The sequence below is a fragment of the Danio rerio genome, chromosome 4, assembly GCF_049306965.1.
Source record: "Danio rerio strain Tuebingen ecotype United States chromosome 4, GRCz12tu, whole genome shotgun sequence".
NCBI lineage: Eukaryota > Metazoa > Chordata > Actinopteri > Cypriniformes > Danionidae > Danio > Danio rerio.
The window spans coordinates 4,868,192-4,896,146 of NC_133179.1; the positions used below are offsets into that span (position 1 = coordinate 4,868,192).

Genomic DNA, 27,955 nt, shown 5'->3' on the forward strand with positions numbered 1-27,955 from the left:
GCGGTTTCCTTCCTGAAACGGGCTAAATCCTGATTGCACGCCCCTGCAGAGGGAATAGTTCAACCCACTGGCCGAAAAGTTTCCCTAAGAAAGTTTTCACAAACGACAGGTGCTGGAGAAATACGCAGTGTTTGTTTATTTATCCAACATAGGTTTTTAAACACAAAATATTTGGTTTAATTGTTTAAGAATGTACATAGTAAAAAATAAAACAGTGAAGTTCAATTCAATTCAAGTTTATTTGTATAGCGCGTTTCACAACAAATGTTGTTTCAGCTTTACACTCGGAAATATTATTATTATATCACATAATGTTATATTAGTTACCATAAGTTTATTAGTGACATTAGTTAGTTTATTAGTTCATCGAAAGCATGCTGGAATCCTTTATTTCTTCTGTATTATGGGCTTTAAACAATACATATTTAGCAAAGAAGAGTATCCGAGACGAAAAAAATTAATTATAAAATAGTATTTATTAACAAATAGGTATATACGAGATAAAATGTTTAATTTAATAGTTTATTCATCTATATATTTTTTTAATATTACAATAAAAATACAGTTGGCAGATTATGATATCTGAAATGTTAAAGTATGCAGATTTACAAGGTTTTTATTTAATTATGCTAATATTATTTCAAATACCATGTAGTTAATAAATTAGGATTATACAGCTTAAAACAACGAGTAAATACTCTATGAGTAATATAATATGACAGATTAAATACATTTTACGAATAAGGATATCTGCAATTAATATCTGTTTACTGTTTCAAATGGTAATAAACTGACTTATTGACTTACCAATAAACAAATTTTTTATATATTATTATTATACCCCTTCAAGTACAGCTGCTAACGGTAATTTTAGGAATGATGTCATTCCTGAGCGTAAACATCAGCTGACCGGGGCTTCCGCCTCTCCACATGACTTGAACAGGGATGTTTTGTTAATCCTACTATGGCGACGTGTCGCTTTGTTAATATTAATGACGCAAATCGTCAGTTACCCATCTGATTGGCTGTCTACAGTGGATGGGCGTTAGTTTGTCTTTTTCTTTATTTTTTATTGTGTTTAAACAATATAAACATAATAATCATAACAATTGATGACATCAAGTACAATAATAAAGTATACAAACAAACAAACATAATAAACAAGTAAAATCAATAATAATAATAATAATAATAATAATGTAATAAAAACAGAGTACAGAGGCAAATCATCAAATTAAATAATATTTACAAAGTCCTTATAAAATCTCACAGTCTTAACACTTTTTTTGCTGTAAACATTTTGTAAAGTGAGCGTTAGTTTTTTATTATTAACTTCACAAAACAGTATAATACAACTTAGAATACAGTAAAAGATAACAGTTCTTTTACACAATAATCAAATTAGATGCACAAGATAGAGCAAATCCAAAATACAACAAATAAAAAATTAAAAAAATATTTATTTTTTAAAAGTTAAAAGACATAATGCAATAAAAAAGATATAAATATTAAAGTAGCATGAAAAATCTCATCTTATTTGCTCAAGAAAGAAGCACATTTCTTATTTTCAATTAATCTAAGCGATTTAATTAAATGTTCTATTTCACATAGGAAGTCTATTAAGATTGGATTTTTTAAGGATCCTCTGTTTGTGGAAGTAAAATTTCCCAGCAAGTATAACAAAGTTCACAGTGGCTTCGTGGACGTTAGCTTTATTTTTTTTATTTTTTAAATGCAAGAACGATACATACAGAACAATGCTAGAGATATAAAAAAATGAAAAGTATATAAAAAATATATAGAGATACAAAACTCAATAAGTAAAACAAAATAATATAACAAAAGATTTTTTAAAAATATATTACAAATAAATAATGCTGGGCCTTGCTAACTCACAATAACTTAAAAGTGTCAAACAAATATACAGTTTTAACAGCTTTTTTGTTTGTAATCTCCTTAATGGTATTTATATAAATATTTAGTTCATTAATTACCACTAAAAACAGAGGTTTCTGATTGCTAAATTTACAACGAAGCATATGAAACTTGGTAAGCATAATCACAAGATTATTCACATAAGCTTCACTTTCCAACTTCTTATCGTATTTCCAAAAACTAAAATTAACATATTCATACAGTAAAAAAAAAAATTTGTTGGCCAACTAGCCAATCCCACAGTGACGAAGTCTTGGCTTATGAATATTAATGAGCCCACCGTGACTAGACGCCACAGAAAAGTAACGGTCAACGTCACGACGTCTAATTAATATTCATAACAAACAGAAGCGTCGCCATAGTACGATTCGTAATTTCGTACACTAGACAAGCTAGCTGCTCCAGCACAGGAGCTATTGCTAAAACAATATTTGATGCATTTATCGCAGGGGGAGATCCTCGTTTAGGTCATGGCTCCGTTTGTTTTTAATTCGGGATCAAACATGGTGTCAGCTCCGTTAGTGTTACTTCATTGTATTATTGTCATCTGCGTCACTTTGCATTGTGTCAATCTGGCCGCTGCTAAAACCAATCCCAAACCGAATATAGTTTTAATCCTGACCGATGATCTGGATGTGTCCATCGGCGGAATGGTGAGGATGTTTTCTGGAGGAAAACGATCTGATTGATCGCGATGTGTTCCATGTTATTTACTGTATATCTGTGAAGCAGATCTGCATCATCATCATCATCATCATCATCTTGCTATTTGTCGTTAAACAGATTCCTTTAGTCAAGACTAAAAAGCTGATAGGTGATGCTGGAATTACCTTTACAAATGCGGTGAGTACAAAATACAACTGGATCTGTTCAAAACAAGTGGTAAACTCCATAATGCATTCAACATCTGTATACGAGCTAAAATAATATGTATAGGAGCAGCATATATCACTGATATTATTAACAGACTGAATGCAGTTTATTTGAATTAATCATAATCTAACTAATGTTTGCTCGAAAACACTGCAAATTTGATTAAATTTAGGGTAAAGTTGGATTTATATTCGCACATTCGGACTTTCTCCTTCATATAAATTTAGAAAAGTGTTGTTTACAAAGTCTAAATAGAGAGCAATCTTATTAGCAGCCGATGACTGCCAAAATACAACACCATTCACATTCAATTAAATAGTGCTTATGTTGTTTTGATGTCATAATTGCATGCAATTTCAGACAGAAATATTCAAAGTAGCATGGTAAACAATATACAAACCTTGCACAAGTTGTTACTTTACCTCAGTTTTTATGAAACCAACACATTTATGCTCTTTTGTTTGACATAAACAATCTGAAATAATGTGGGTCCTGATACACTTGTAAAGTTTGGTTCATACACAAAAATTGAGCATTATTTATTTGTATTTATTTAGTTCCCTTTTACGGCCAACCCATTAGACAGCACATGATTACAGTATCTACAAAAACATCTTAAATTACAACATTAGAAAATTAAATAATAAATTAAAACAGTTCTAGCTTTTCTTCATCTGGCAAAAATGTAAACTAACCACGTTTAGCTACATATTTTCATCTTTAAAGTGAAAACGTTTGCCTGTTTTCTTCATAATACTTACTAGTGCTCATTTACTTACCTTTGGGTTGTTCCCTGCTTTATCAGGAGTGGCCACAGCAGAATGAACCGCCTACTAGTATTTGTTTAGGTGGCGTTTGTTATGTTTTGGGTGCAGTGTCTGTTCAAACTATTGTTTTTATAACCTAAAAGGTTTGCACAAGAGTTCATGTAAGCTGTGCAAACACTAAGCTTTGCATTAGTTAACAATAAACGTGTTCTGTTAACTGCATAAACGTAAAATGAAACTAAATTCTTAAGTTGCACGAGTATCTTTTAGGCAATAGACAAAAACATTTTCCTTTTTTGCCAAAAATCAATGTAGTATTAAGTAAAGCTCAGGTTCCAGAAATAAATAGAGTACATTTCCTACTGTAAACATACCAAAAGTGATATATTCGGTAGTCATCTGAAGTAAATCGGGTTTTTCAAACTTGTCCTGGGACGAGTGTCCTTGATGAAAGTTTTTAATCCACTTCAAATGTTACTTAACCCTTAGGGTTTCAGATAATTATATCTCTGCCAAATATTGTCGTTTCCTAACAAACCACACACCAATGAAAAGCTTATTTACATTCATCAGCTTTCATATGATGTACGAATCTCAATTTCTAAAAAGTGACGCACACTGTATGACTGCTACTATGCAAATAAATACATTAGGGCTGCACGATATTAGAAAAAAAACTGACATTGCAATATTTTCATTCACTGCAAAATATATTGTGATATGAATGCAAGTTCAGCAGATGACTTGAATAGCTTGTAAAGAATTCATATCATAATTTTAGATCAATTGTGTTGATTCTGCAGGGGAGCGTATCGGCATTAAATATCATTTAAAAAACAACAAGCAAAGTTAAATACAACAGAGAAAAGATGCAATAAACAATGATTTATGATCAGGTCAAACAGTATTCAGACGCAGAAATGAAATGATCATCATATAATAACATTAATAATAATAGTAACATTGTTTTAATCAATCTATAATCTACAATTAATCTATAAGCGACTTACATTTAATGTCCCCAAATGGCTTAAATTTGCTTAATTCTTACAGTCAGGTCTTAAAAACACATGCAAATAATAACTTTCACCCATGCAGACACGGGGAGAATATGCAAACTCCATACAGAAATGCCAACGGACCTTGCTGTGAGGCGACAGCGCTACACACTGCGCCACCCTAACTGTAATGTCTGGTCAAATATAATCCCAACTACACTGCAGATCCCTGCGATGTGATCAATGCCGACTCGCACATTGCTACTGAAACGATAGATGGTGCCGCCCTAAAATATACAAATATACTACAGAAACCATACTAAAGTGTGTTCTCAAAATAAAAACTAAACTAAGAAAATCATTAATAAAAGTTTACCACATGTTCTCCTAACTCTTCTCATCATGTCTCTTTCTCTCTCTCTGAAGTCAATTGAGGCTAATGGAAAATAGTTTTGTGATTTATGTTTTTATTTTCTTCCCTTGTTTATTTCTGATTTTAAATTGCATTATGGGATCTGAATATATTTTACCAGCAACTTTTACCCTTGAAAAGTTGGAAAAATTGACTTTTATGGGCATTTGTAATAGTTTAAAGTGATATATTGTCTGTGTTGGTGTTGTATAATACACTCAGAATTAAAGGTACGAGAGCTGACACTGGGGTGGTACCTTTTTAAAAGGAACACATTTGTACTTAAAGGGTTCTTATTGGTACCTCAAAAATATATATTACTACCTAACCATTTTAAGAGGAAAACCTTTGCACTTTTTAGGTACTAATATGTACCCTTAAGGTATTAATATGGACCTTTTAGATACTAATTTGTACCTTTTAAAAAGGTACCACCCCAGTGACAGCTCACGTACCTTTATTACTAAGACAGGGCTTCTGCAGGTTTCACTGAATTAAATTTAAGACTTTAAGACATTTTTAGACCATTATGAATTAAATTTTAGACCCATAAAGAGCTAAAGGCTAAGGAGTTTTTCAAATGGCCCAAATGGAAAAGAATTTTATTTGCCCAATCAAATAATAATAATAATAATAATTTAATACTTTTAATAATACAATAATAATAAAAATTTAAATATGTAAGATTTTATATATTAGTCAAATATTTTAAATATTGTTTAAAAACAAGCAAGCTCTACTTGTATCTGTACACTTTTCCAAGATAAACTTTCTGTAAAATAAAAAAGAACAAATGTTTTATAATAAACTAAATCTATGCACAACATTCTGTCCAGGTCCGGATCCTCAGCAGTAAATACATGAAGAACTGTTATTGTAAGGAAAATAATTAAACTATTATAATAAATAGAGTTAAAATTACCTTTTTTTAATAAAAAGTTTTAATGATTGTTGGTGATTGTATGGGTTTTTTGTCCAGATCTGGTAGCAATACATGAACAAGGGAAAATTAAGACTTGTTAAAAAAAAAGATTTAAGGCAACACAACACAATATACAGTAAATTTAAGACTTTTTAAGGCCTTAAATTTGGATTTTAAACTTTAAACTTTTGGATTTTAAACTTAAATTTTGACTTTTCAAGACCCTGCAGAAACCCTGCTAAGAGTGTAGTCTACAAAAAGCTTGTAATAAACTGTCAGTACATTTTCTGTTATTTTACAGACTTATTTCTTTTTTTAAATTCTTGTAAGACATGAATAAATAAGTCTTCTTTATTTTCATTAGCGTATATAAGAAGACCTAAAAGTTAAAGTCTCTTTCTTTCTCTCACCCAGTTTGTGGCCAGTCCTTTGTGCTGTCCCAGCAGGGCGAGTATCCTGACAGGTAAATACCCTCACAATCATCACGTGGTGAACAACACGCTGGAGGGAAACTGCAGCAGCACAGCATGGCAGAAGGGCCAGGAGCCCGACACTTTCCCAGCCTTCCTGCAGAAACACGCCGCATATCAGACCTTCTTCGCTGGGAAGTATCTGAATGAGGTGAATGAGATGCTGGAAAATCAGCATTATAGTCTCTAATCGCTGACTGGACATTATTACCTTCAAAAATCTGAACCATGTGTGTTTCTCTGCTTCAGTACGGCAGTAAAAAAGCTGGAGGAGTCGAGCACGTTCCTCTGGGCTGGGATCACTGGTTCGCCCTGGTAAGAAAACTGGGGGAAATATTCAGATGTACATTTTATTTGTATTATACAGAGTCATGCACAGTATGACATGCATTGAAATGCTTACACAACCCTCCGTGATCTTAAAATAACAACAATAATAATAATTGATTGTTTTTTTGTTTTGTTTAGTTTTTAAAACATGCACATCCTTTTATTTTTTATATTTTGTTAATGCAGCAAGGTTATTGTTCTTAAATAAAACTGTGATTGTATTTCAATATTTACAGACTGAAAATAAATATACATGTATATGGTAAATAATAACAATTACAATAAAAATTACGGACACAGAAATAAAAGCAAATATAAAATATTTAAAGACTCTTAAAATAGAGTATGTGGCGGAAAAGTTAAAAATGTAAAAGATCTGTCTGCGTGCAAACAGGAACATAGACGTGTTTCTAGTAAAAAAGAAAAACAAGAGCATGTATAGTATATGTGCAAGTAACATTTAAGAATGTATTTCACTAAGCTCACTATTTCATATAAAAAATAACCTAAATCTGTCTGTAATAGCATGTAAACAAACTTTAGACTGATTTAGAGGCCCTGAATCTAAAGTTGAAGACCTTTTAATGATTTATTATTTGGGAGATGATGACAAGCCCTTCAACCTTTCCCATCAGAGCTGAAAAACACCCATTATAGCTGGATCGTTGAGAAAACAAACAGCAGCCTAAAACACAGCTTGCTTGTGATGTTTGGGTAGTGCAAGAAATCAAGCAGATGATCCATGCTTGTTAGTTATTTATATATATATATATATATATATATATATATATATATATATATATATATATATATATATATATATATATATATATATATATATATATATATAAAATAGTATCTAATATATTGTTATATAATATTATTACTTGTATTTAACATTGGTTTAAATTAACCAAATTAAGTTTCTATTCATCAAAAACTTTTACATTTTTACAATTAAGCTATATTTAATGTTATTATTATTATTATTAATATTATTATTAAATTACATATAAAAATATCTTTACTTTAATCCAGTTTAATAATTTGATTTTGTGTAGTAATTCTCTAGACATGTTGTTTGGAGTAAAATCTTTATGATTAAAACATAAAATATTAAAAATATAAAATGATGATATTTTAATGATTTAAATGTTTTATTTATTTAAACTTAATTTAAATATATTATTTATTTTTAGCTGATTAAATTGTTGAAATTATTATTAACACAAGCATACAAACTAAAATAATGATTTATAACACTGATTCAACTACACACCAAGTTTATCACATTTTAATAATCAAACTTAAATACTTTTAAAGATTAGGTTTTTCATTTATATTCTTATTTAAATTGGTTTTAAATCTAATTAAGTATTTTTTAAATAAAATATTTATATGTTTATTTTAATATTTTTTATTTAATAGCATTTAAATATAATTTAATTGGTATTTTATCACTTGCTTATTTTCTTTTTTTTATTTTATATTTAATGTGCTGTTTTACTAAAGTTAAATATTTGCATTATTTATTTTATTTTAATTATTCTAATGACACATTTTTCCTATAAAACTGCTCCTACAGGAGAGAAACTCTAAATATTACAACTATACGCTGTCAGTGAATGGCAGGGCGCAGCGGCACGGACAAAACTACAGCGAGGATTACCTTACAGATGTCCTGGTAGGAGCAGATCTTGTGTTCATGAAATTACAGAACAGCGAATGATCTACCCGAGTTAGTGGCTCATCCATGTCTGATTCCATCCAGGCCAATGTTTCCATCGACTTCCTGGAAAACAAGTCAAACCGCAGGCCTTTCTTCATGATGGTGTCCACACCGGCGCCACACTCGCCCTGGACGGCCGCTCCGCAGTACGACAGCAGTTTTCCTGACCTCAAAGCTCCACGAGACCCCAACTTCAACATACATGGGAAGGTACAAACCTCAAGTGTCTTCAATATACTGACTGGGTGTTTATTTTTGCTTATCTGACAGCGTTTGAACCACTTTTCAGGACAAACACTGGCTCATCAGACAAGCGAAGACGCCCATGAGCAACTCTTCAGTCGAGTTTTTGGATAACGCCTACAGAAAACGGTACTATGACTTTTATATATATATATATATATATATATATATATATATATATATATATATATATATATATATATATATATATATATATATATTAGGTATGTAACAGTATTGTAAATACCGTCATACCGCAATATTAATTTTTTTCGATATTACCGTAGTCGCATGACTCGGTAAAACTATAGGTCTTCTGAGAAAATTTGCTCAGGCGAATGAAGCGAACGGGAGGTACCGGAAAACTACAATTCCCATAAGCCCAGGCTTGGCCATAATCCCTTGCGGTCTGTTGTCGCTACAGATCCAGTAATGCGGAAATGGAGTGTGCTGCTAGAAGCGGGGATCAAAAAGAGCTGTAAAACTCTAAAGCGGGTGTTGTGGCCGCGCGCGTCCTGAATAGTGGTGTTTTCGCGCGAGTTCTTATCGGCTGTGTTGTCGCGCGAGTTCTTATCAGCTGTGTTGTCGCGCGAGTTCTTATCAGCTGTGTTGTCGCGCGAGTTCTTATCAGCTGTGTTGTCGCGCGCGTACTGTAAAGCGGGGACGGAGGGTATGTCGCGTCGCGGGGGCACTTTTGATCATTTTGGAAGGGAACATTCTATCAAAGACTAAAAAGGGCATGTGCACTGCACAGGTTGAGCACTGTGTGTGCACGTGCCTGCAAGTTGGGGAATACGACTAATAATCAGTCATGGGGACTGCAGAAACACAGCACACTGTTCAGATTGATGCAGACATGAGATCTCTATCTCACTCATGGTTTGTGCTCTCAAGTGGGGGAAAGACAATGCACAACGTTACCCACTGCTGTCAACCTGGGCCAAGTCATATCTCTCTTGTCCCAGAAACCTCAGTCCCAAATGAGAGGGTTTTTTTTCTGTTGCAGGGGACATTGTAAATACCCAGAGATACCAGCTTTTACCAGATTATATTTATATGATAATTTTCCTTTAAACCCATCTCTATCTAAGTGAGTGAGTGATTAAATGTTGAATGTGATTTTTCAACACTACTAAATTTAAACTTTATTTTTTTTACATGGTTTAATATTTTTTTGTTATTAAAATTGAAGTTCCTGTTTCAAAGCTTACAGATAGATGGCTAATTTGTATGTCATTGACACTTTTGGCACTTTTTTGGAGTATTTTCATAAGTTTTGTTTTTTCCTGTAAATGATTCAATAAATACCGTACCGTGACATTCATACCGAGGTATTACCGTACCGTAAAATTCTGATACCGTTACATCCCTAATATATATATATATATATATATATATATATATATATATATATATATATATAAATTTATAGCTGCAAAAGTGCGGTTATTAGTCATTTAAGTCTTCTTGAATAAACCTTTGAGAGTTTGTTACAAATTTGCATAATGGCAGTCTGTGATTTCATTGGCTGCCTGTAAACAGCATCTGCTTTGACCCTCAAACACTGAAGTTGAAAGTTGAAGCTGAAACTAAAAGAGTTTCATTGCTCCATTTGACAAATCGGAGTAGAGTTGGACCAATCTGACCAATCAGAACAAAGTAGGGATATCCGACCAATCAACAGAGAAGGTCCTAATCAGAGTAGAGTGGGACCATCTTACCAAATTAGAACAGCGTAGCGCCATCAGACCAATAAGAGTAGAGGTGGGACTATCTGACCAATCATAACAGAGTAAACAATGGGTCATCAGACCAATCAAAGTGCAGTGGGACCATCTGAGCAACCAGAGAAGGTCCCCCAAAGGGCCATATAACCAAATAAGAACACAGTAGGGCCATCGGACCAATCAAAACAAAGTAGGGCTATCAGACCACTCGAAGTGTAGTAAGGAACCCATTTAGGCAAATGGATGCACAGAGCCGTCATACCAATCACAGTAGATTGAGACCATCTAACCAATCAGAGTAGTGTAGGATCATCTGACTGATCAGAACAAAGTAGGGGCATCAGACCAATCAGAGATGTGTAGAGCCAAGTGGCCAATCACAACAGACTTAATCATCTAAACATATCAGAGCAACGTAAGGCCATCTGACCAATCGGATCAGAGCCATCAGACCAATCAGAGTGGAGAAGGATCATCTGTCTAGTCACCACAGACTGAATCATCTAAACCATCTGACCAATCAGAGCAGGGCCAACTGACCAATCACAACAAACCAAGATTGGTCTGATCTGACCAATCAGAGCACAGTAGTCTCTCAGAAAGGCGGAGTTTCGAGTGAGCAGACTTTTGAAGCAAGCGTTTCACACTGAGAGAAAAGAGCTGACGCTACAGTGTATATTTAGACAAAAATGATCTGTATTCTACACTTGGGATGGTTTATACTTAACGTAAAGCTGCATAATAGGGATGTAATCTGTTTTGATCCACTAGGTGGCGCACTTTACTATCAGTGGACGACCTGGTGGAGAAGCTGGTGAGAAAGCTGGACATCAGAGGAGAGCTCAGCAACACCTACGTCATTTTCACCTCCGACAATGGATATCACACAGGTACACCAGGAGTTCACTGGATAAGACATGGTTATTTTTTTATTTTAGTGACTTTTATTTTGTTACATGCGTGTTTGTTTCTCTCAGGCCAGTTTTCTCTGCCGATGGATAAGAGGCAGCTCTATGAGTTTGACATCAGAGTTCCTCTGCTGGTGCGAGGGCCGAATATCAAACCCAATCAGACCAGCCCGGTAATAAAAACAAGCTCTTTTTTAGATATATATAAATAAAGAAATATATTTTGGGAGTAATTTAGAGGTATATTTGTTTGGTGTGTCAATAATAATGGATCTTTTGTGTTGTAAGTTACCTATAGCAAATGTGGATTTGGGTCCAACAATTCTAGACATCGCAGGATATAACGTCAATGACACTCAGATGGACGGCATGTCATTTCTTCCTATAATGGTACGTCCTGTTTGAACTACAGTAAATGCAGGTATTACTATCGGTCATTTTGAGCTTCGTGCAAAGGTTTTCTTGCTACATGTCCAGTATAATGACCTTGTTTTGAGCATAAATTAGGGTTTGCCTTTGTTTTGTGGCTTGTGTGCTTGGATGTGTGTGTGTGTATGTGTTTTAGGTGGGTGAACTGAACAGCAGTGTGTGGAGGTCAGATGTACTGGTTGAATATGAAGGTGAAGGCCGTAATGTGTCAGATCCTGCCTGTCCTCTGCTGGGCCCCGGGGTCTCGGTGAGTGTCTGTGTGCTGCTGATATATTTCTGCATTAAAGTCACCTTAAATAACGAGTGCTGAGACTGAGTGCTTTCTTTACAGGAGTGTTTCCCTGACTGTGTGTGTGAAGACGCCTACAACAACACCTACGCCTGTGTTCGCACTGTGTCACCGAACGCCAACTTACAGTACTGTGAATTTGATGACAACGAGGTAAAAAACAAAGCGAAAAGAAAAGTACTAACTGATAGTAATAATATAATGACTAAAACAACTTAAATATTTACATTATGCAGTATATAAGCTCTAAATACTTTAAATATTTCATATAAATATAATGTGCTTTTGTAATGTAAATATATATATATATATATATATATATATATATATATATATATATATATATATATATATATATATATATATATATATATATATTTACATAGTAATGGGTTGCGGCTGGAAGGGCATCCGCTGCGTAAAACATATGCTGGATAAGTTGGCGGTTCATTCCAGTGTGGCGACCCTGGATTAATAAAGGGACAAAGCCGAAAAGAAAATGAATGAATGAATGAATGAACTAATTATTTTTTATATGTATAATACATGTCATTATGCTATGTATTATACAATATTATTATATTATAATACATATTATTATTTATAATGTTATTCTATAATTTAGATTATAGAAACATGTAATATTTAAGTAAATTAAACATGTTTATAAAATATAAATTTTAATTTCAATATTAAGATTGTGTGCGTGTGTGTGTGTGTGTGTGTGTGTGTGTGTGTATATAATATTTTTAATAAAATTTAAATGCACTTTATGATGTTTTAAATAGGGTGAAAATATATAATGTACACGTAATATATTATTAATATATCATTTTGTAAAAAGCCCATCATGTACACAATTGAGTTTATTTAATGCATAACATATTAAAAATTCTGATTACATAATAAATATTCAAATGATTATAAATTAACACAATAAAAAAACTAAATTAAATTTTTATTTTAAAAATGATCCATTTATTTCTTCATAAAATATCATTATTATAATTTTAAATAAATGCAGTATACATAATATTGTTAATAAAATATATGTATGAATAAACTGGCAAACTAAGCATAAGTTATAACAGTTATGTAATATAAATGAGCAATATCACACGAGTAGCAGTGCAATATGGCTGTATATCGGCACTGGTGGGAGGCGTGCGTTGCCTTAGTGCCCCCACCAGTGCTGATATACAGCCATATCGCACTGCTACTCGTGTGATATTGCGTTTATACAACAGTTTGACGGCATAAATGTGTATATAAAAACGAAATCAAACATGGAGAGTCTCAAAAACCCTTTTGTATGAGGAACTACTTTCTTCCGGATTCAAATCATAAGCAGACAGTTAAACAGCTGAGCAAGCATCTGTTAAACTTTAGATCTGTAGTGTCTGCTTTTTGCTGGCTGTATGTGGGCGGAGTAATACACAAAGGGTAAAGAGGCTGTAGGAGTTCTGATATTGCAGAATATCTCACGGCTATCAGCCAATCAGATTTGAGAACCAGACAGAACTGTTGTATAAAATATTATACAGACATACAGCGGAACCAAAAGATCGTCTCTCGCAGGATCACGGTGCTACATAAATAAATCATAAATCTGAACACAACCCTGGACATAAGAGCTATTTTAAACATATGCAGTTGAAGTTTGAATTATTAGAGCCCCCTGTATATTTGTCCCAATTTCAGTTTAACAGATTTGTTCACCACATTTCTGAACATAATAGTTTTAATAACTCATTTCTAATAACTGATTTATTTTATCTTTGCCCTGATGACAGTAAATAATATTTGACTAGATGTTTTCCAAGATGCTAGTATTCAGCTTAAAGTGACATTTAAAGACTTAACTAGGTTAATTGAGTAGGACATTGTATAACAGTGGTTTGTTCTGTAGACAAAAAAAATATAGCTTAAAGGGCTAATTATCAGGGCTTTACATTAACACCCGCAGAATGCGGGTAGATTTCAGCTTTGGCGGGTTAGACAAACACCCCCACTAGCCACTTTGACTGGTTGAAAATAATTTTTAAATTGTAGTTTTCCTAAAAGCAGGGTTCGACAATATAAGGATGGCCCAATATGCGTGCAAATGTGATCTTAGAATCGAGAAGTAAAATAATTGTGATCACGCGAGCAGAAGAAAGCAACCCTGCTAAAAAATCCAGCTTAAACCAGACTAGGCTGGTTGGCTGGTTTTAGCTGGTCGACCAGGCTGGTTTTAGAGGGGTTTTGGCCACTTCCAGGCTGGTTTCCAGCCATTTCCAGCCTGGTTTTAGCTGGTCAGGCTGGAAAATGACCTGCTAAATCCAGCTAAAACCAGCTTGACCAGCCTGGTTTAAGCTGGACATAGCTGGTTTTGGCTGGGCTCCCTGCCTGGCTAGGCTGGTCAAGCTGGTTTTAGCTGGATTTAGCTGGTCATTTTCCAGCCTGGCCAGCTAAAACCAGGCTGGAAATGGCTGGAAACCAGCCTGGAAGTGGCCAAAACCCCTCTAAAACCAGCCTGGTCGACCAGCTAAAACCAGCCAACCAGCCTAGGCTGGTTTAAGCTGGATTTTTCAGCAGGGAAGTGAATACCGAATGAGAGGATGATGATCAATAGCGCTAACAGCTGATGTGATGCGCCCAAATCGTGAAGCAACCGTGTCTGGAACAGGTTCTGGAAACGCAACTGTCATCGGTTCTCTTTCAAATAAACTAGACAAATTGTGATGAACATGCAGCCGCAGTCCTGATGCTTTTAAGAGCTCAAAATGTGTCTTTATGTAAGCAGCACCGGTTGCTTTCACTTTGAACAGATTATTAAATTGCATTAAGTTAACCGTGCGCATGTGATCATTCTTTCATCATCACACACGGTATGTTTCACCTGCTTTCATTTGCTTACGGTTTTATTTGCTTTCATTTTTGTTAAAATGGTTTAATTATCTGTTTTACAATATTGCTTTAACGGGAGATGACCTCTCCATTTATCTGCAGTTAACTGGCGATCCGAGAGATCTTTAGCCAGGACAGATTACTGTGCATATTTTGGATACATGACAATAGTAATTTTTTTAAAAGTCAATTGCTTTTCTTTCTTTTTTAAAGAAATGTCTTGTTAAATAAAAAGTATAGTGTACAGCTATATTTTGCTTGTTTTGACACATTCAAAATTTGTGGCTAAGAAATAAGTTCGTATTTGTAGCATGTCAACATCAAATTTATGCATGTAAAATATTTTTTACCAACAACAAAATTGTGGCTAGTGAAAAGCAGAGTGGCTAGTAACATTGGAAAACTACTAGCCACAGTGGCCGGTGATTAAAAAAGATAATGTAAAGCCCTGCTAATAATACTGACCTTAAAATGGTGTTTAAAAAATTAAAAACTGCTTTCATTCTAGCCGAAATAAAACAAATCCGACTTTCTCCGGAAGAAAAAACATTATAGGAAATATTGTGAAAATTTCCTTCAGCTTTATACATGACTAACACACTGGAATGAAATATATGTTGTAATATAAGCTCACCGTCTTTGCTTGCAGGTGTTTGTGGAGGTCTACAATCTGACGTCAGATCCGTTTCAGTTGAGTAACATCGCCAAGAGCATCGATCAGGAGGTGCTGGAGAAGATGAACCACCGGCTCATGATGCTGCAGTCCTGCTCGGGACGCTCCTGCAGAACGCCAGGGGTCTACGACTCACGGTCACTACCTAAAACACACGTCTCAAATAACACCAGGACTTAATTTAAAATCCCTGGTAGCCTGAATAGAACGGACATTACCTAATAAACAAATACATACATTTACTCATATATAGGCTATATAATGGCATTCATTCATTCACTATAGGGTCCATATATACTTTTGACTGACCACATTTGAATTATTTTTATTTATTTATTGTGTTTATATAGGCTGAAAAGCTCACTTGCTCCGGTGTGTCCTCTGCAGGTTCAGGTTTGACCCTCGGTTCATGTTCAGCAGCCTGGTCCCGCACAGAAACAAGCGGCGGCAGATGCTGAAGTAGATCGGATGAGACGACGCAGGGTGCAGAAAAGACGATGCCTTCATATCCTGACGCTCGGTAATAAAGAGACGAGGCCATTCTGGAGCGTCCAGGGTGCAAAACACACTGCAGACACTTTCAGACAGGACCACATGCTTCATGTCCTGACAAAACACACTAGTAGATTTTCAGCTTTATATTTTTCTCTCATGATGAATAATTACATTACACACACACACACTGTATTTGTGCGCAATTTATAGGAATAGCTCACCCAAAACCATGAAAACTGGGTGAAGGTTACCTATAAACGCAATAACACTCCCTCACCTTTTCAGTTCTGCTCTCTGATCAAGTCAAGTGTTGTTTAGCATTTCAATTTCTGTCCTTTGAGTGTGTTTCTGAGTGAATGAGCCAAAGCTGTAGATCACAGCAGCAGTAAATGTTACATTTACATCTGTTTAATAACTTGTTTGGTTATTTTATGAGGGAATTTATCATGTTTTTGTGGTTTATTCACTCAAACTTGAAGCGTGAAGGGATTGTTTTTTTCTTTCTGACTACTCAACGATCTTGGATCGAGTTGGTAATATCTCAAATCACAGAAATAAATGATTAGACAGGCATATTTTTCCATGATATTTCATTATCTATATCTGTCAGTCAAGCACTTTTTAGTCTGTGATCAACATGTTTATTGCACATAATTCTTTCGTTATGTTTGTTTGTGGCATTGATATGGTTGGTGAGTTTTTGTCTTGTGTGTTTGATTTGATAAAAGCATTCGGAAATCATGTTTTTGTCTGTATTTTAACGAGGATTTTTCAATAATAAACAGGACAAAATGTGGTTTACGATTACATAAGTGTCAAATAATGGAATGGAAATGCAGTTATGTTTATGATACAAATTGAAATAAAATATTTGTTGAAAATATAAGTATGTATATTAGTGTGATGCACAACTATGGTGTTTTTCAAAGGTGTAGTTTAAAAAATGTATATTTATTTATATATATATATATATATATATATATATATATATATATATATATATATATATATATATATATATATATGAGTTAATCTATATCTATAGAATATAAAAACATTTTATTATTAAAAATATTTTTTATATTATTATTTATGTATTATTTATTTATTTTTATTTGTATATAATATAACTATTATAAATATATAAATTCTTTATACAATTTATTATATTATCCTTTTATTTATGTTTTTTATATTAATGTTTTTTATATTAATGTTATATATAAAATGCATATGTATATTAGTGTTAGAATTTTTTTTAAATCTATATAAAATACAAAACATTTTAATTTATTTTATTTGTATAAATTATAAATATATAAAATATAAATATTTCATAAAAATATTATAATTATATATATTATATTTTTATATCATTTGATATATAAAAATATCTAAAACATCTATAAATTTGCATTTATTTTGCATTTATTTTTATGTCAGCTTATTTGAAATCTATAAAATATAAAACATTTAATTTTTGTTATTTGTTTTATTTTTTCTAAATTATAAATATATAAAATATAAATAATTAATATAAATATTATAAATAAATTATATTTTAATATAATAATTTTATTAACATCTTATTTATAATATTTTATGTACATTTTATATATAAAATATAAAAAACTAAAACATCTACATTTATGCAGCTATTCAATGCAGTTATTTTTTAAACAAATATAGAGAACATTAAAATACAGAAAATCATTAATTAATGAAATTATATTAAACAAAATACAAATAAAATGATTATAAATATAATGTCAGCTCATTATTTAAAATCTATATCTATAAAATATATTTACAAAATTATTATTATTTACTTTATTTTATAAATTATAAAAATCTATTATAAATATTATAAAATTATAAATTTAGGTAACACTTTAAAATAATGGTCCATTGGATATTGTATTTATTAACAAGCATTTAGTTACACATTTATTAAAGTATTAGTTCATCTGAGTTAATGTTAGGTAACGTTATTTAAGTTAGTTCATGTTAACTCACTGTCCTTTAAAAAATGTTAACAAGCACAACTTTGGATTTTGGATTATTTAAAATCTATACCTATAAAAACTTGATTTATTATGATTTATTGTTTTTATATATAAATTCTTAATTAATGATAATAATTAATTTATTATCATCATTTATAATTATTTATATACATTTTACAAATAAAAAATCTCTAAAACATCAATAAATGTATGCAGTTATTTTTTATTTTAAAAATATAAAGAACATTAAAATACAGAAAGTCATTAATTAATAATATAACTACACAAAATACAAATAAAATTATTATACATATAATGTCAGCTTTTCGTCAAGGCAGCATTTTATTTTCATTTTAATACAGTTTCAAGAGTTCACACTTAGATATTGCTTGATAATAATAGCAGGTTTGGCATGTTGTCCCATGAGAGAACCCTGAGCTTGGAGATAATTGAGCCCAGGGCTTCCGCCTGATTAATGAGCATGTAAGGGGGTCCGAGATCAGGTAGATCATCGCGAGCTCCCCCTGGTAGAGGAGGTAAAGGAGGAGATGGGGTGAATGGGGGGTTCTTTCAATATGAAAATTAGGGCGTGAGGCAAGACAGGCTATTTATAATGAGTTTGGAAGAATCTGATTGGTTCATGAATGATTATAGATGAGGGACCAGCTGCGATCAATCATATCACGTGCTCCTCTCGAAATTAGTTTATAAAACTTCATTTAATTTAGCACAAAAAATAACTAAATTAAGTGAAATAAACATCAGGAAGTAGATAGACGCTTAAACTAATAAATGATCAAATTAAATCTAATATTAAAAATAAAAATTAAATCTTTAGTTATAGCTAACTAAAACAATGATCTCAAATCAAACTAAATATTAAAAATAAAATGATTACACATTTCTGATTGGTTATTTAACTTGAAGCATTAATAATAACTAAATAGACAGACATAATCAAACAAACAGCAACTGAAATAATAATAATTATGGTGGTTGTCAAGATAATGTTTTAAATTTTCATTTGATTTCACTTGTCCCATAATAACAAAACTAAATCTACTACAATTAATAGCATTACAGTAATTAATGCATTTAAAAATAAGTAATAATAGTATTACAAATACAAGTAGATGGATGAAACTCTCTCACAAATGATCAGTTGAAATGATTCGAAATGACTATTGAATGCACTCATGTTGTGCAGTTATTTTTGCAGTCGTTGCAAGAAAAATTAACAAATGATCAACAATCTGTGTTTGGCACCAAAACACAATCTTCAGTTTTAAATGAAAGCATTATGCTTTCAAATGGCCAGTGTGTTTGACAGTGCACAGACATATGCTCCAGCGTCTCCCGTACAGCTAAAACATCCGGATTAGACAAACTACAGCAGCTTTGAAGGATCACTTCACTTCCAGAAGGAACATTTATGATCATTTACTCACTCTTTAGTTATCCAAAATGCTATTTTTTTGGAGGAAAACATGCAGGACTTTTCCCATATAGTGCACTTGAATAGTGTTCAGTGGTTTAGACTACAACTTCAATGGGTCAAACTTTGTAAATGGCCTTTTTTTTAGGGGAATGACCTTATCTAAGATCATTAAAAGATCCTTATTCCTCAGCAGAGATCATTTAGAGATTTTTCCACTTGCAGTTTGTATATTTAAACCACTGACAACCATAAAAGTCCACTGTATGGAAAAATATATGAATTTGTCTGGGATTTCCCGGCATTCCTGCACCACTTTAACACTGACAAAGCAGTTTTAAATGGACAGTCCACCCAAAAATAAATCAGTTTGAAGATATTTTGAAGAATGTTGGAAACCAGAAAATCGCCAGTAGCCATTGACACCCATAGTAGGTGATGATACATACTATGGAAGTCAATAGATGGTGCAAAACATTCTTCAAAATATCTTCTTCTGCAGTTTGCATAGTCAAAGCACAGAGCACCATAGAAGTCCACTATAAAGAGGAAAATCCTGTGTGTTTTACCCCAAAAATGTTATTGATTTAACTGATGAAGGGAAGAAATTAACATTTTGCTTGACGAGGGAAATTTTGCAGAGGACATTGTCATTCTGGAAGTGATCTAATGCTTTAATTGCATAATTCACAGTAGTTTTGCATGATTCACAGTACTGTAATGCGTTGTTGAACTCATCTCATTGCGTGATGAATGCACAGTTGTGGTGTTCAGCTCCACTCATCCAGCACTGGCAGGAATGGCAGATCGGTGTTGCCCAGATAGTAAACTGTCCCGTGCTGGAAGACGTCACTGACGGCCCATGTGAGGTGTCCTGTGGGGTCATGGAGGCTGTCGATCACCTGTCCCGCAGAGTCCAGCTCCAGAACCACTCCGTACTTTGGCAGGAGGAGATCGTACCAGCTCAGAGGAACCAGCTGAGGGATAGATCAGGATATAAAGTTCATCTTGGCACTCAGAAATGAACACAGCCGGCTTTATATCACTGGGCCTCAATTAGTCTTAAAATGTCAAGGTGTTTAAGACAATTTTATCTGACAAACAGGAATAATAAGCAGACATCTCTATTCTCACAATGAGTTTCTGAGTTTTCTCAATCCAGTTCGTGATTCGGCATTTTTAAAGCATAGCGCATCTGTTTTGAAGCACTTCACCTCAAATGTTATTTGTTCTCCAATTTTTTTAGAAGTTAACTTTGACCAAGAAAAACATTTAAACACATAGACAAACTATATACAAAATTCATTTTAAAAAGATATTTTTTCCAAGAAAAATATACGATTTATATTTTAGTTTGAGCCCGTCCACTACTCAGCTGTGCGGGTGAATGATATTTGGTCAGTGGAAAGTAAGGATTTAATTAATGCTTTACGAAACGTTCACAATCTTCTGTCATATTTCAGCAAATTTTTTAATATGTCATAATTTAAAAGATTAGAAGGGGCGGTGCTGGATTTGTGTGTACCCAGGAATAAAATCCTGCAGGCGCCCCTGACATAAACTACAATATATTACTTAATAAGCTACTCATAAAACACTGACTCCAGCGTGTTTAAGACCTACCCACCTTCACTATGGCACGTTTAAGTGCAGGATAGGGACCGATCAGATCCAGGAACGGCGGAAAGAGGCGACCGGCGAATCTAACAGTGGATATTCCTACTAAAAATGTGCCTCGGTCACTGAGCCGGATGTTATCAGGGTAACCAATCATGTTGTTCAGGACGACCTCCTTCATACCCGCTTTCGGCCCCTTCAACCAGAACCTGGGGAACAGCAGAAAACTTGTGTTATGAAATATAATAGGTGGGCTTTTCTGTATGTGTCTCTTTAAATGCAAATGAGCTGCTTCTTCCCGCCCCCTTTCCAAATATTGGAAACTCTTGATAATTCATTCATTCATTCATTTTCCTTCAGCTTAGTCTTTTTATTCATTAGGGGTCACCACAGCAGAATGAACCGCCAACATATCCGGCATATGTTTTACACAACGGTTGCATATCCAGCTGCAACCCAGTACTGGAAAACACACATACACACTCATTCAAACACATACACTACAGCCAATTTAGCTTATTCAATTACTCAATAGCGCATGTCTTTGGACTGTGAGGGAAACTGGAGCACCCGGAGGAAACCCATGCCAACATGGGGAGAACATGCAAACTCCACAGAGAAATGCCAACTGACCCAGTCGGGACTCGAATCAGTGACCTTCTTGCTGTAAGGAGACAGTTCTAACCACTGAGCCACGTTTCGAATTTACTTACTAACTTTATTCAGTACTGTGCTTGAACTCTTACTTGATAATCCGTCCGATGCTGGTTTCAGCCAGAAGCAGAAAGTCTTCATCAGGTGAGAAAGCAAATCCATTTGGCATATATAGAGAATCCAGCAGCGTCCGAACGCGACCGCTGGTGGGGTCAAAGGTCAGAAGGCGACCCAGACGATTCGTCTCCAACACCTGAGGGCAGAACCGCCTTTAGTGCAGGGAGTACTACAGCTTTTGTATGTTTGTTTTTATTATTTAAAGTACGATGACCTCATATCGAACGTGACGTCTTCCCCATTTACTGCTGGAGTCGGTGAAGAACACAGTGCCGTTTTTAGAAATCTCCAGACCGTTCAGAAAGCCAAAGGGAATCCCATCAGCTCCTTTTGAGAAGAATGAGACACGGCTGTTTGTTTAGTTAATTATAATGTATTGTTTTGTGATATAAGTTAGTCAGAATTATTAGCCAGCCTTCACATTTTTTTTTCTTTTTAAAATATTTTCCAAATGATGTGTAACAGAGCAAGGAAATTTTCACAGTATGTCTGATAATATTTTTTCTTCTGGAGAAAGCCTTATTTGTTTTATTTCGGCTAGAATAAAAGCAGTTTTAAATTTTTTATCCATTTTAAGGTCAAAATTATTAGTAAATATTTTGGGCAACTTTGAAGATGTTTATTGTAAAGTGTGTAACATTAATTAAAATGTTGTAACATTATATATATATATATATATATATATATATATATATATATATATATATATATATATATATATATATATATATATATATATATAATAATTCGTTATTATTTATATATTTATATATTAACAAACCAATGTCATAAAAATAAAACAAAGTACATAATAATAATATGATTATTAATGTTACAAAATAGTAATAATATCAACTTATATAGTGACTTTCTTGAACTCAGTTACACTTTACAATAAACATCTTCAAAGTTGTCCACAATATGTTCTAGGAAACTAAAGTTACTAATCAAAATTTATATATATATATATATATTTGTATATTGCAGTCGGAAATTTACAATACAGTATGTCTTGATGGAGATGATCTAAAAAAATAATACTAAAAAAAAAAAACAATGTGGGCATAAAATAAAAAATTATCATTTTGACTCAATACAATATGTTCTGGCAAATCATTTAAATTAGGGCTGCACAATATTGTAAAAATCTGACATTGCAATATTTAAACTTTTAGTGATAAATATTGTGATATGAATACAGTTTCCCCCAGATGGATTAAATTCTCTATTTGACTTTTTCTAGGGAGCCCAACAAGTATTTATGTACATAAATTGAGTAATCTCAATGCAAATTACTTCGGGTTGCCTTGTTTCTAGTCCGAATATTTAAAAAAATACAATTTGTTTTTTCACTTTCAGAAATAATAAGTCAAAATTAAGTGAGATTTTCCTTAAAGCAAACTAAATAATCAGCCAGAGGGGTGAGCAAAATAATCCTATTTTAGGTTTGAAATGCAGATATTTGGACATGAAACAAAACAAAAAAAAAATCTACCAAACCAAATCTACCATTTTTTATAAATGTCAAATAACACTATATCATCTTCAACAAAATAATAAATAATTTAATGCAATTAATCTTTGTTGCGCCTCCTAAAGTCATAATTTCTTGTGCCCAAATGTTTTAAACTTTCTTGAAATTCTCCGTGACAGGTCTTAAAAACATATGCAAATGAAAAACCTTGACTTTTATATAGTTAATCTAAAGCAGTGACTCTAAAAGTCCAGACTCAACATTGTAAATCCTGCGATGTGATTATTGCACATGCGCACATATTGCATAATCGATGCTGAAACGATATATTGTGCAGCACTAATACAAACATATCCATCCAGGGTCACAAACACACAGAATATATTTAAAAAACGGCCAGTCGATGATGTGCACATAGCCAAAGCAACCAAAATTAGGTGAAAAGCTCTTTTTTGGACACTTTTGAGAGACTCCAGATGTTTACAGACCGTCTTTGCTGGAATGTAGGAGTGTTTTCTCTCCGGTCGAAGGGTCGACTTTAAACAGGCCGTAATAAGAGTCTGCCACAATCAGCTGCCCGTCCCGGTCCAGCCGCAGGCCATGAGGACGACCACAAACAGGCTCATAGTCTGTACTGAAGCCTAAACGAACAACACAACAGACATGTTTCCATCCAAAGAACTTAACTGAATATATATAGGTAAAAGTGCAATAATGTAAAAAAAGATGTGCAAATAAAGCAGGGTCTCCATCAGTCCAAGAGAACAAAATCATCACTTCCTGATAAACCGGCAGCAAATATCACAGAGAGAAGGTTTTCAGAGTGTTTTCTACTCTCGAATTGTTATATTCATTTATATTTCTCCTAAAATCATCTTTATTTACTTTAAACTATTCAAATTTTATAGTCACAAATGTTATTGCATATCTGTCAGACGCTATACAGCACAACCCTGACGAAGGAAAGCTTGTTAGGGATGAAGAATAATGTACTGATGAAGACTTCTGCATTTCTACAACACTTGACTCTTTGTGAATCTCTCTTTAGCGTGTCTGGCAGCGTGAACGCCTCCGTAACAGAGGATACACATTTTGGTGTGGATTTACCACATTGGGGGATGTTCTGGCCCATCTGTGTGATGAACTTCAGGGATTCGTTGTTGATTCTCCAAAGCTTCCCGTCGACAGTGCCTGTGTAGACGTTTCCTGTGATTGGAAGAAGCAATGACACTTAAACTCCAGTGTTATTTTGGCAGTTCCGCCTGGATTTTGCCAAAACATAGCTGTTTTTGTTGTGGTTCACATCAGGGATTTCTCTTCATGACCAAAATTATTTATTAACTTGCAGTAACACCATGATAAAAATATTTAAAACATTGAAAAGATTGTTCCAAAAGCACTCACTAATAGCTGAAAATGAATAAAACTGTCACTATTTTGTAAAACAACATTTCTTAAAGTCAACATGCAACTGCAATTCAGAACTGCACATGTTAAGGGATAAAACCATCCTGTATCGTCATAGTATATAGATATATAGTAATCTGCCTTGATTTAAATAAGTTCAAAACCTGCATTTCTGAAACACAAACAGAAAACAGTAACACCATGATAAAAACATGACATTCAACATGACATTCATGACATTCAAACAGAAAACAGCACAGAAACTGAAATCTCACCATTCTGGTCAGCGGTGAACGACTCGGGACCTTTGAGCTGACCAGAAAACAGTTTTCTGCCTCTCTGTAAGCGCGTGTTCACCGCTAAAGGGCCCTCGAGAGCCGGCGGAGGATCCTCGAATCTGAAAAACACACACATACAGGTGAAGTCAGAATTATTAGCCCCCCAGTATATATTTTTTCCCAATTTCTCTCTAAAAGAGAGCAGATTTTTACATTTCTAATCATAATAGTTTTAATAACTCATTTCTAATAACTGATTTATTTTATCTTTGCCATGATGACAGTAAATAATATTTGACTAGATATTTTCAGGAGGCTAGTATTCAGCTTAAAGTGACATTTAAAGGCTTAACTAGGTTGATTAGGTAGCAAGTTAGGGTAATTAGGCACGTTATTGTATAATGAGGGTTTGTTCTGTAGACTATTGAAAAAAAATTGCTTAACGGAGTTAATAATATTGACATTAAATGTTTATTTATTTTTTTAAACTGCTTGTATTCTAGCCGAAATAAAACAAATAAGACTTTCTCCAGAAGAAAAAATGTTGCTGTGAAAATGTCCTTGCTCTGTTAAACATCATTTGGGAAATATTTGAAATAGTGTAAATTAGTACAGGCCCTCTCTGGAGATCAGTTTACATCAGAGTAAAGAGATTTGCTGTGGAAATACTCACATGTACGGCTCAGGATCAATAGGAGAGGGAATGAGATAAATTCCAACTGCAACGGCCAACAATACGACCTTCACTGAACTCTGACTAAGCCTGAGGAGATCAAGAAAGCAACCTTACATTTTACAAATACATCCTGTAAATATATTAAGTTCAGGGTTATTTTACATGTCAACTAATCTTCATGTGATTTTTGCTTTAATAGCAGAAATGTAATGCGGTCAGTATTATATTATATTATATTATATTATATTATATTATATTATATTATATTATATTATATTATATTATATTATATTTTTTAGAATAATTAAAATTTTATAATAAATATTATATTAATTATATTTTATTTTATATAATATTATATAATATTATATTATATTTTTATATTATATAATATTATATTTTATTTTACTATATTAATTATATTATATTATATTATATTATATTAAATATATTATATTATATTATATTTTTTAGAATAATCAAAATTTTATATTAAATATTATATTAATTATATTTTATTTTATATTATATTATATAATATTATATTTTTATATTATATTTTATTTTACTATATTATATTATATTATATTATACTGTATTATATTATATTTTTATATAATATTATTTTATATTATATTATTTTATATTATATTATATTATATTTTATTATATTATATTATAACATTTAATAACATTAATATATTTAATAATCAATACATATTATATTTAGCCATGTAAATATGACATTAAACTAAATATTGTATTATATACATGCAGATATGGCAGAAACAATATTTTGAGGCAGTTCATACATTCACAAATACATATAACATTAATCTTTTTATATTTATATACTAAATAATCAATAAATATTATATTTAATCATATAAATATAACATTAAACTAAATATAGAATTATATACATGCAGATATTGCAGAAAGGGTATTTTGAGGCAGTCCATATACAAAAATACATATAACATGAAAATTTAATATATAAATGTTATTAAAATAATCAATAAATATTATATTTAATCATATAAATATTAAACTGAACCAAATATGATATTATATACATGTAAATATAGCAGCAATGATTTTAAAGCACTCCATATTAGCAAATAATTAATATTTTTGATAACATTTATATATTAAATAATCAATAAATATTATATTTGATCATATAAATATCACATTAAACTAATCTGGGTATTATATACATGCAGGTATATAAAAAAGATATTTTGAGGCAGTTCATACACACAAATACAAATAACATGAATATTTTAATAACATTTATATATTTAATAATCAATAAATATTACATTTAATCATATAAACATTACATTGAACTGAATATATGATATTATAGACATATTGCAGACATGATTTTAAAGCACTCCATATTAGCAAATACATAAAACATTAATCCTTTTAATAACATTTCTATATTAGATAATCAATAAATATTATATTTAGTCATATAAATATGACATTGAGCTAAATATGATATTATATACATGCAAATATTGCAGAAAAGATTTTAAAGCAGTCCATTAGTAAATAAACAAGTCCATGAGGCAGTCCATTATAACAAAACACACATGCTCTCAATCAAAACTACTTCAGAAGCTGCAAAAACAATGTCTTATTCACACAAAGCTGTTGAAAGCACACGGTGTTGTTCATAAATAACGCAAATAATCCGCATTATTATCGTCGCATTGACTCGAGTGGGGTTTGAGAATGTGAAGTGCAGCACAGCATGAAAACACGACGGCGTTTACACAAAGCGAGCGTTTGTTCTAATATCACGCCCTAGTTCTTTTAAATATGATATTCAGGTTTTGTAATATGTGTAAACTTACATGGTTGTGTGGTAAAGTCGTTCGGACTGCAGTATAAAGTTCAGCGTTTGCTCCCGGGCGCCATGAAAGAAGACGCGCTGCTCTCCGCGATGAGTCAACGTTGATCCATCAGCGATAACTTTAACAACGGCGGGTTCACGTAAAGGACACTTCATTCACACATGTGCGCCTGCATTGAGTAAAACCTGGCCTCTCTCTAATTATTTACAGTTTAGATACATGGTGACAGCTAGTAGATGGGCTGTTAACTATTGCTAGCACAGGATAATAGCATTCATTTATCTCACAACACGTAGAAATAAAGATACAGCAAGATATAAACAGGTTTAATTTG

At 32.6% G+C, this 27,955-nt stretch overlaps 2 protein-coding genes across 2 annotated transcripts; one reads left to right on the forward strand and one right to left on the reverse strand.

Annotated features, from left to right (window-relative positions):
* The first annotated feature begins 2,301 nt into the window (after window positions 1-2,301).
* gnsa (glucosamine (N-acetyl)-6-sulfatase a) lies at window positions 2,302-16,898 on the forward strand. Its single transcript, NM_001030208.1, is given in 14 exon segments — window positions 2,302-2,588; window positions 2,719-2,778; window positions 6,322-6,528; window positions 6,627-6,692; window positions 8,293-8,391; window positions 8,479-8,646; window positions 8,726-8,808; window positions 11,178-11,296; window positions 11,384-11,487; window positions 11,603-11,704; window positions 11,880-11,990; window positions 12,075-12,185; window positions 15,571-15,731; window positions 15,982-16,898. Coding segments are annotated over 14 exon segments (1,617 nt in total). The 5' UTR covers window positions 2,302-2,438; the 3' UTR covers window positions 16,058-16,898.
* Window positions 16,899-20,273: 3,375 nt separating this feature from the next.
* On the reverse strand, window positions 20,274-27,803 carry zgc:194209. The gene is made up of 9 exons (NM_001130792.1): window positions 27,622-27,803; window positions 25,751-25,840; window positions 25,075-25,196; window positions 24,500-24,598; window positions 23,881-24,033; window positions 22,133-22,245; window positions 21,894-22,054; window positions 21,158-21,356; window positions 20,274-20,507 (listed from the first exon to the last, which is right to left on the reverse strand). Exons 1-9 carry the CDS (start codon window positions 27,774-27,776, stop codon window positions 20,301-20,303), a joined length of 1,299 nt encoding a protein of 432 aa, NP_001124264.1. The 5' UTR covers window positions 27,777-27,803; the 3' UTR covers window positions 20,274-20,300.
* Between the last annotated feature and the right edge of the window lie 152 nt (window positions 27,804-27,955).

Bases quoted from the DNA above. Each gene is read 5' to 3' on its own strand.
- zgc:194209 (NM_001130792.1), bottom strand. From the start codon at position 27,776: ATGAAGTGTCCTTTACGTGAACCCGCCGTTGTTAAAGTTATCGCTGAT. The intron at 22,246-23,880 runs GTCTGTAAACAT...TCTTCTCAAAAG, and splicing joins CCTACATTCCAGCAAAGACG to GAGCTGATGGGATTCCCTTT. The intron at 20,508-21,157 runs GTGGGTAGGTCT...TCTATCCCTCAG, and splicing joins TTAAACGTGCCATAGTGAAG to CTGGTTCCTCTGAGCTGGTA.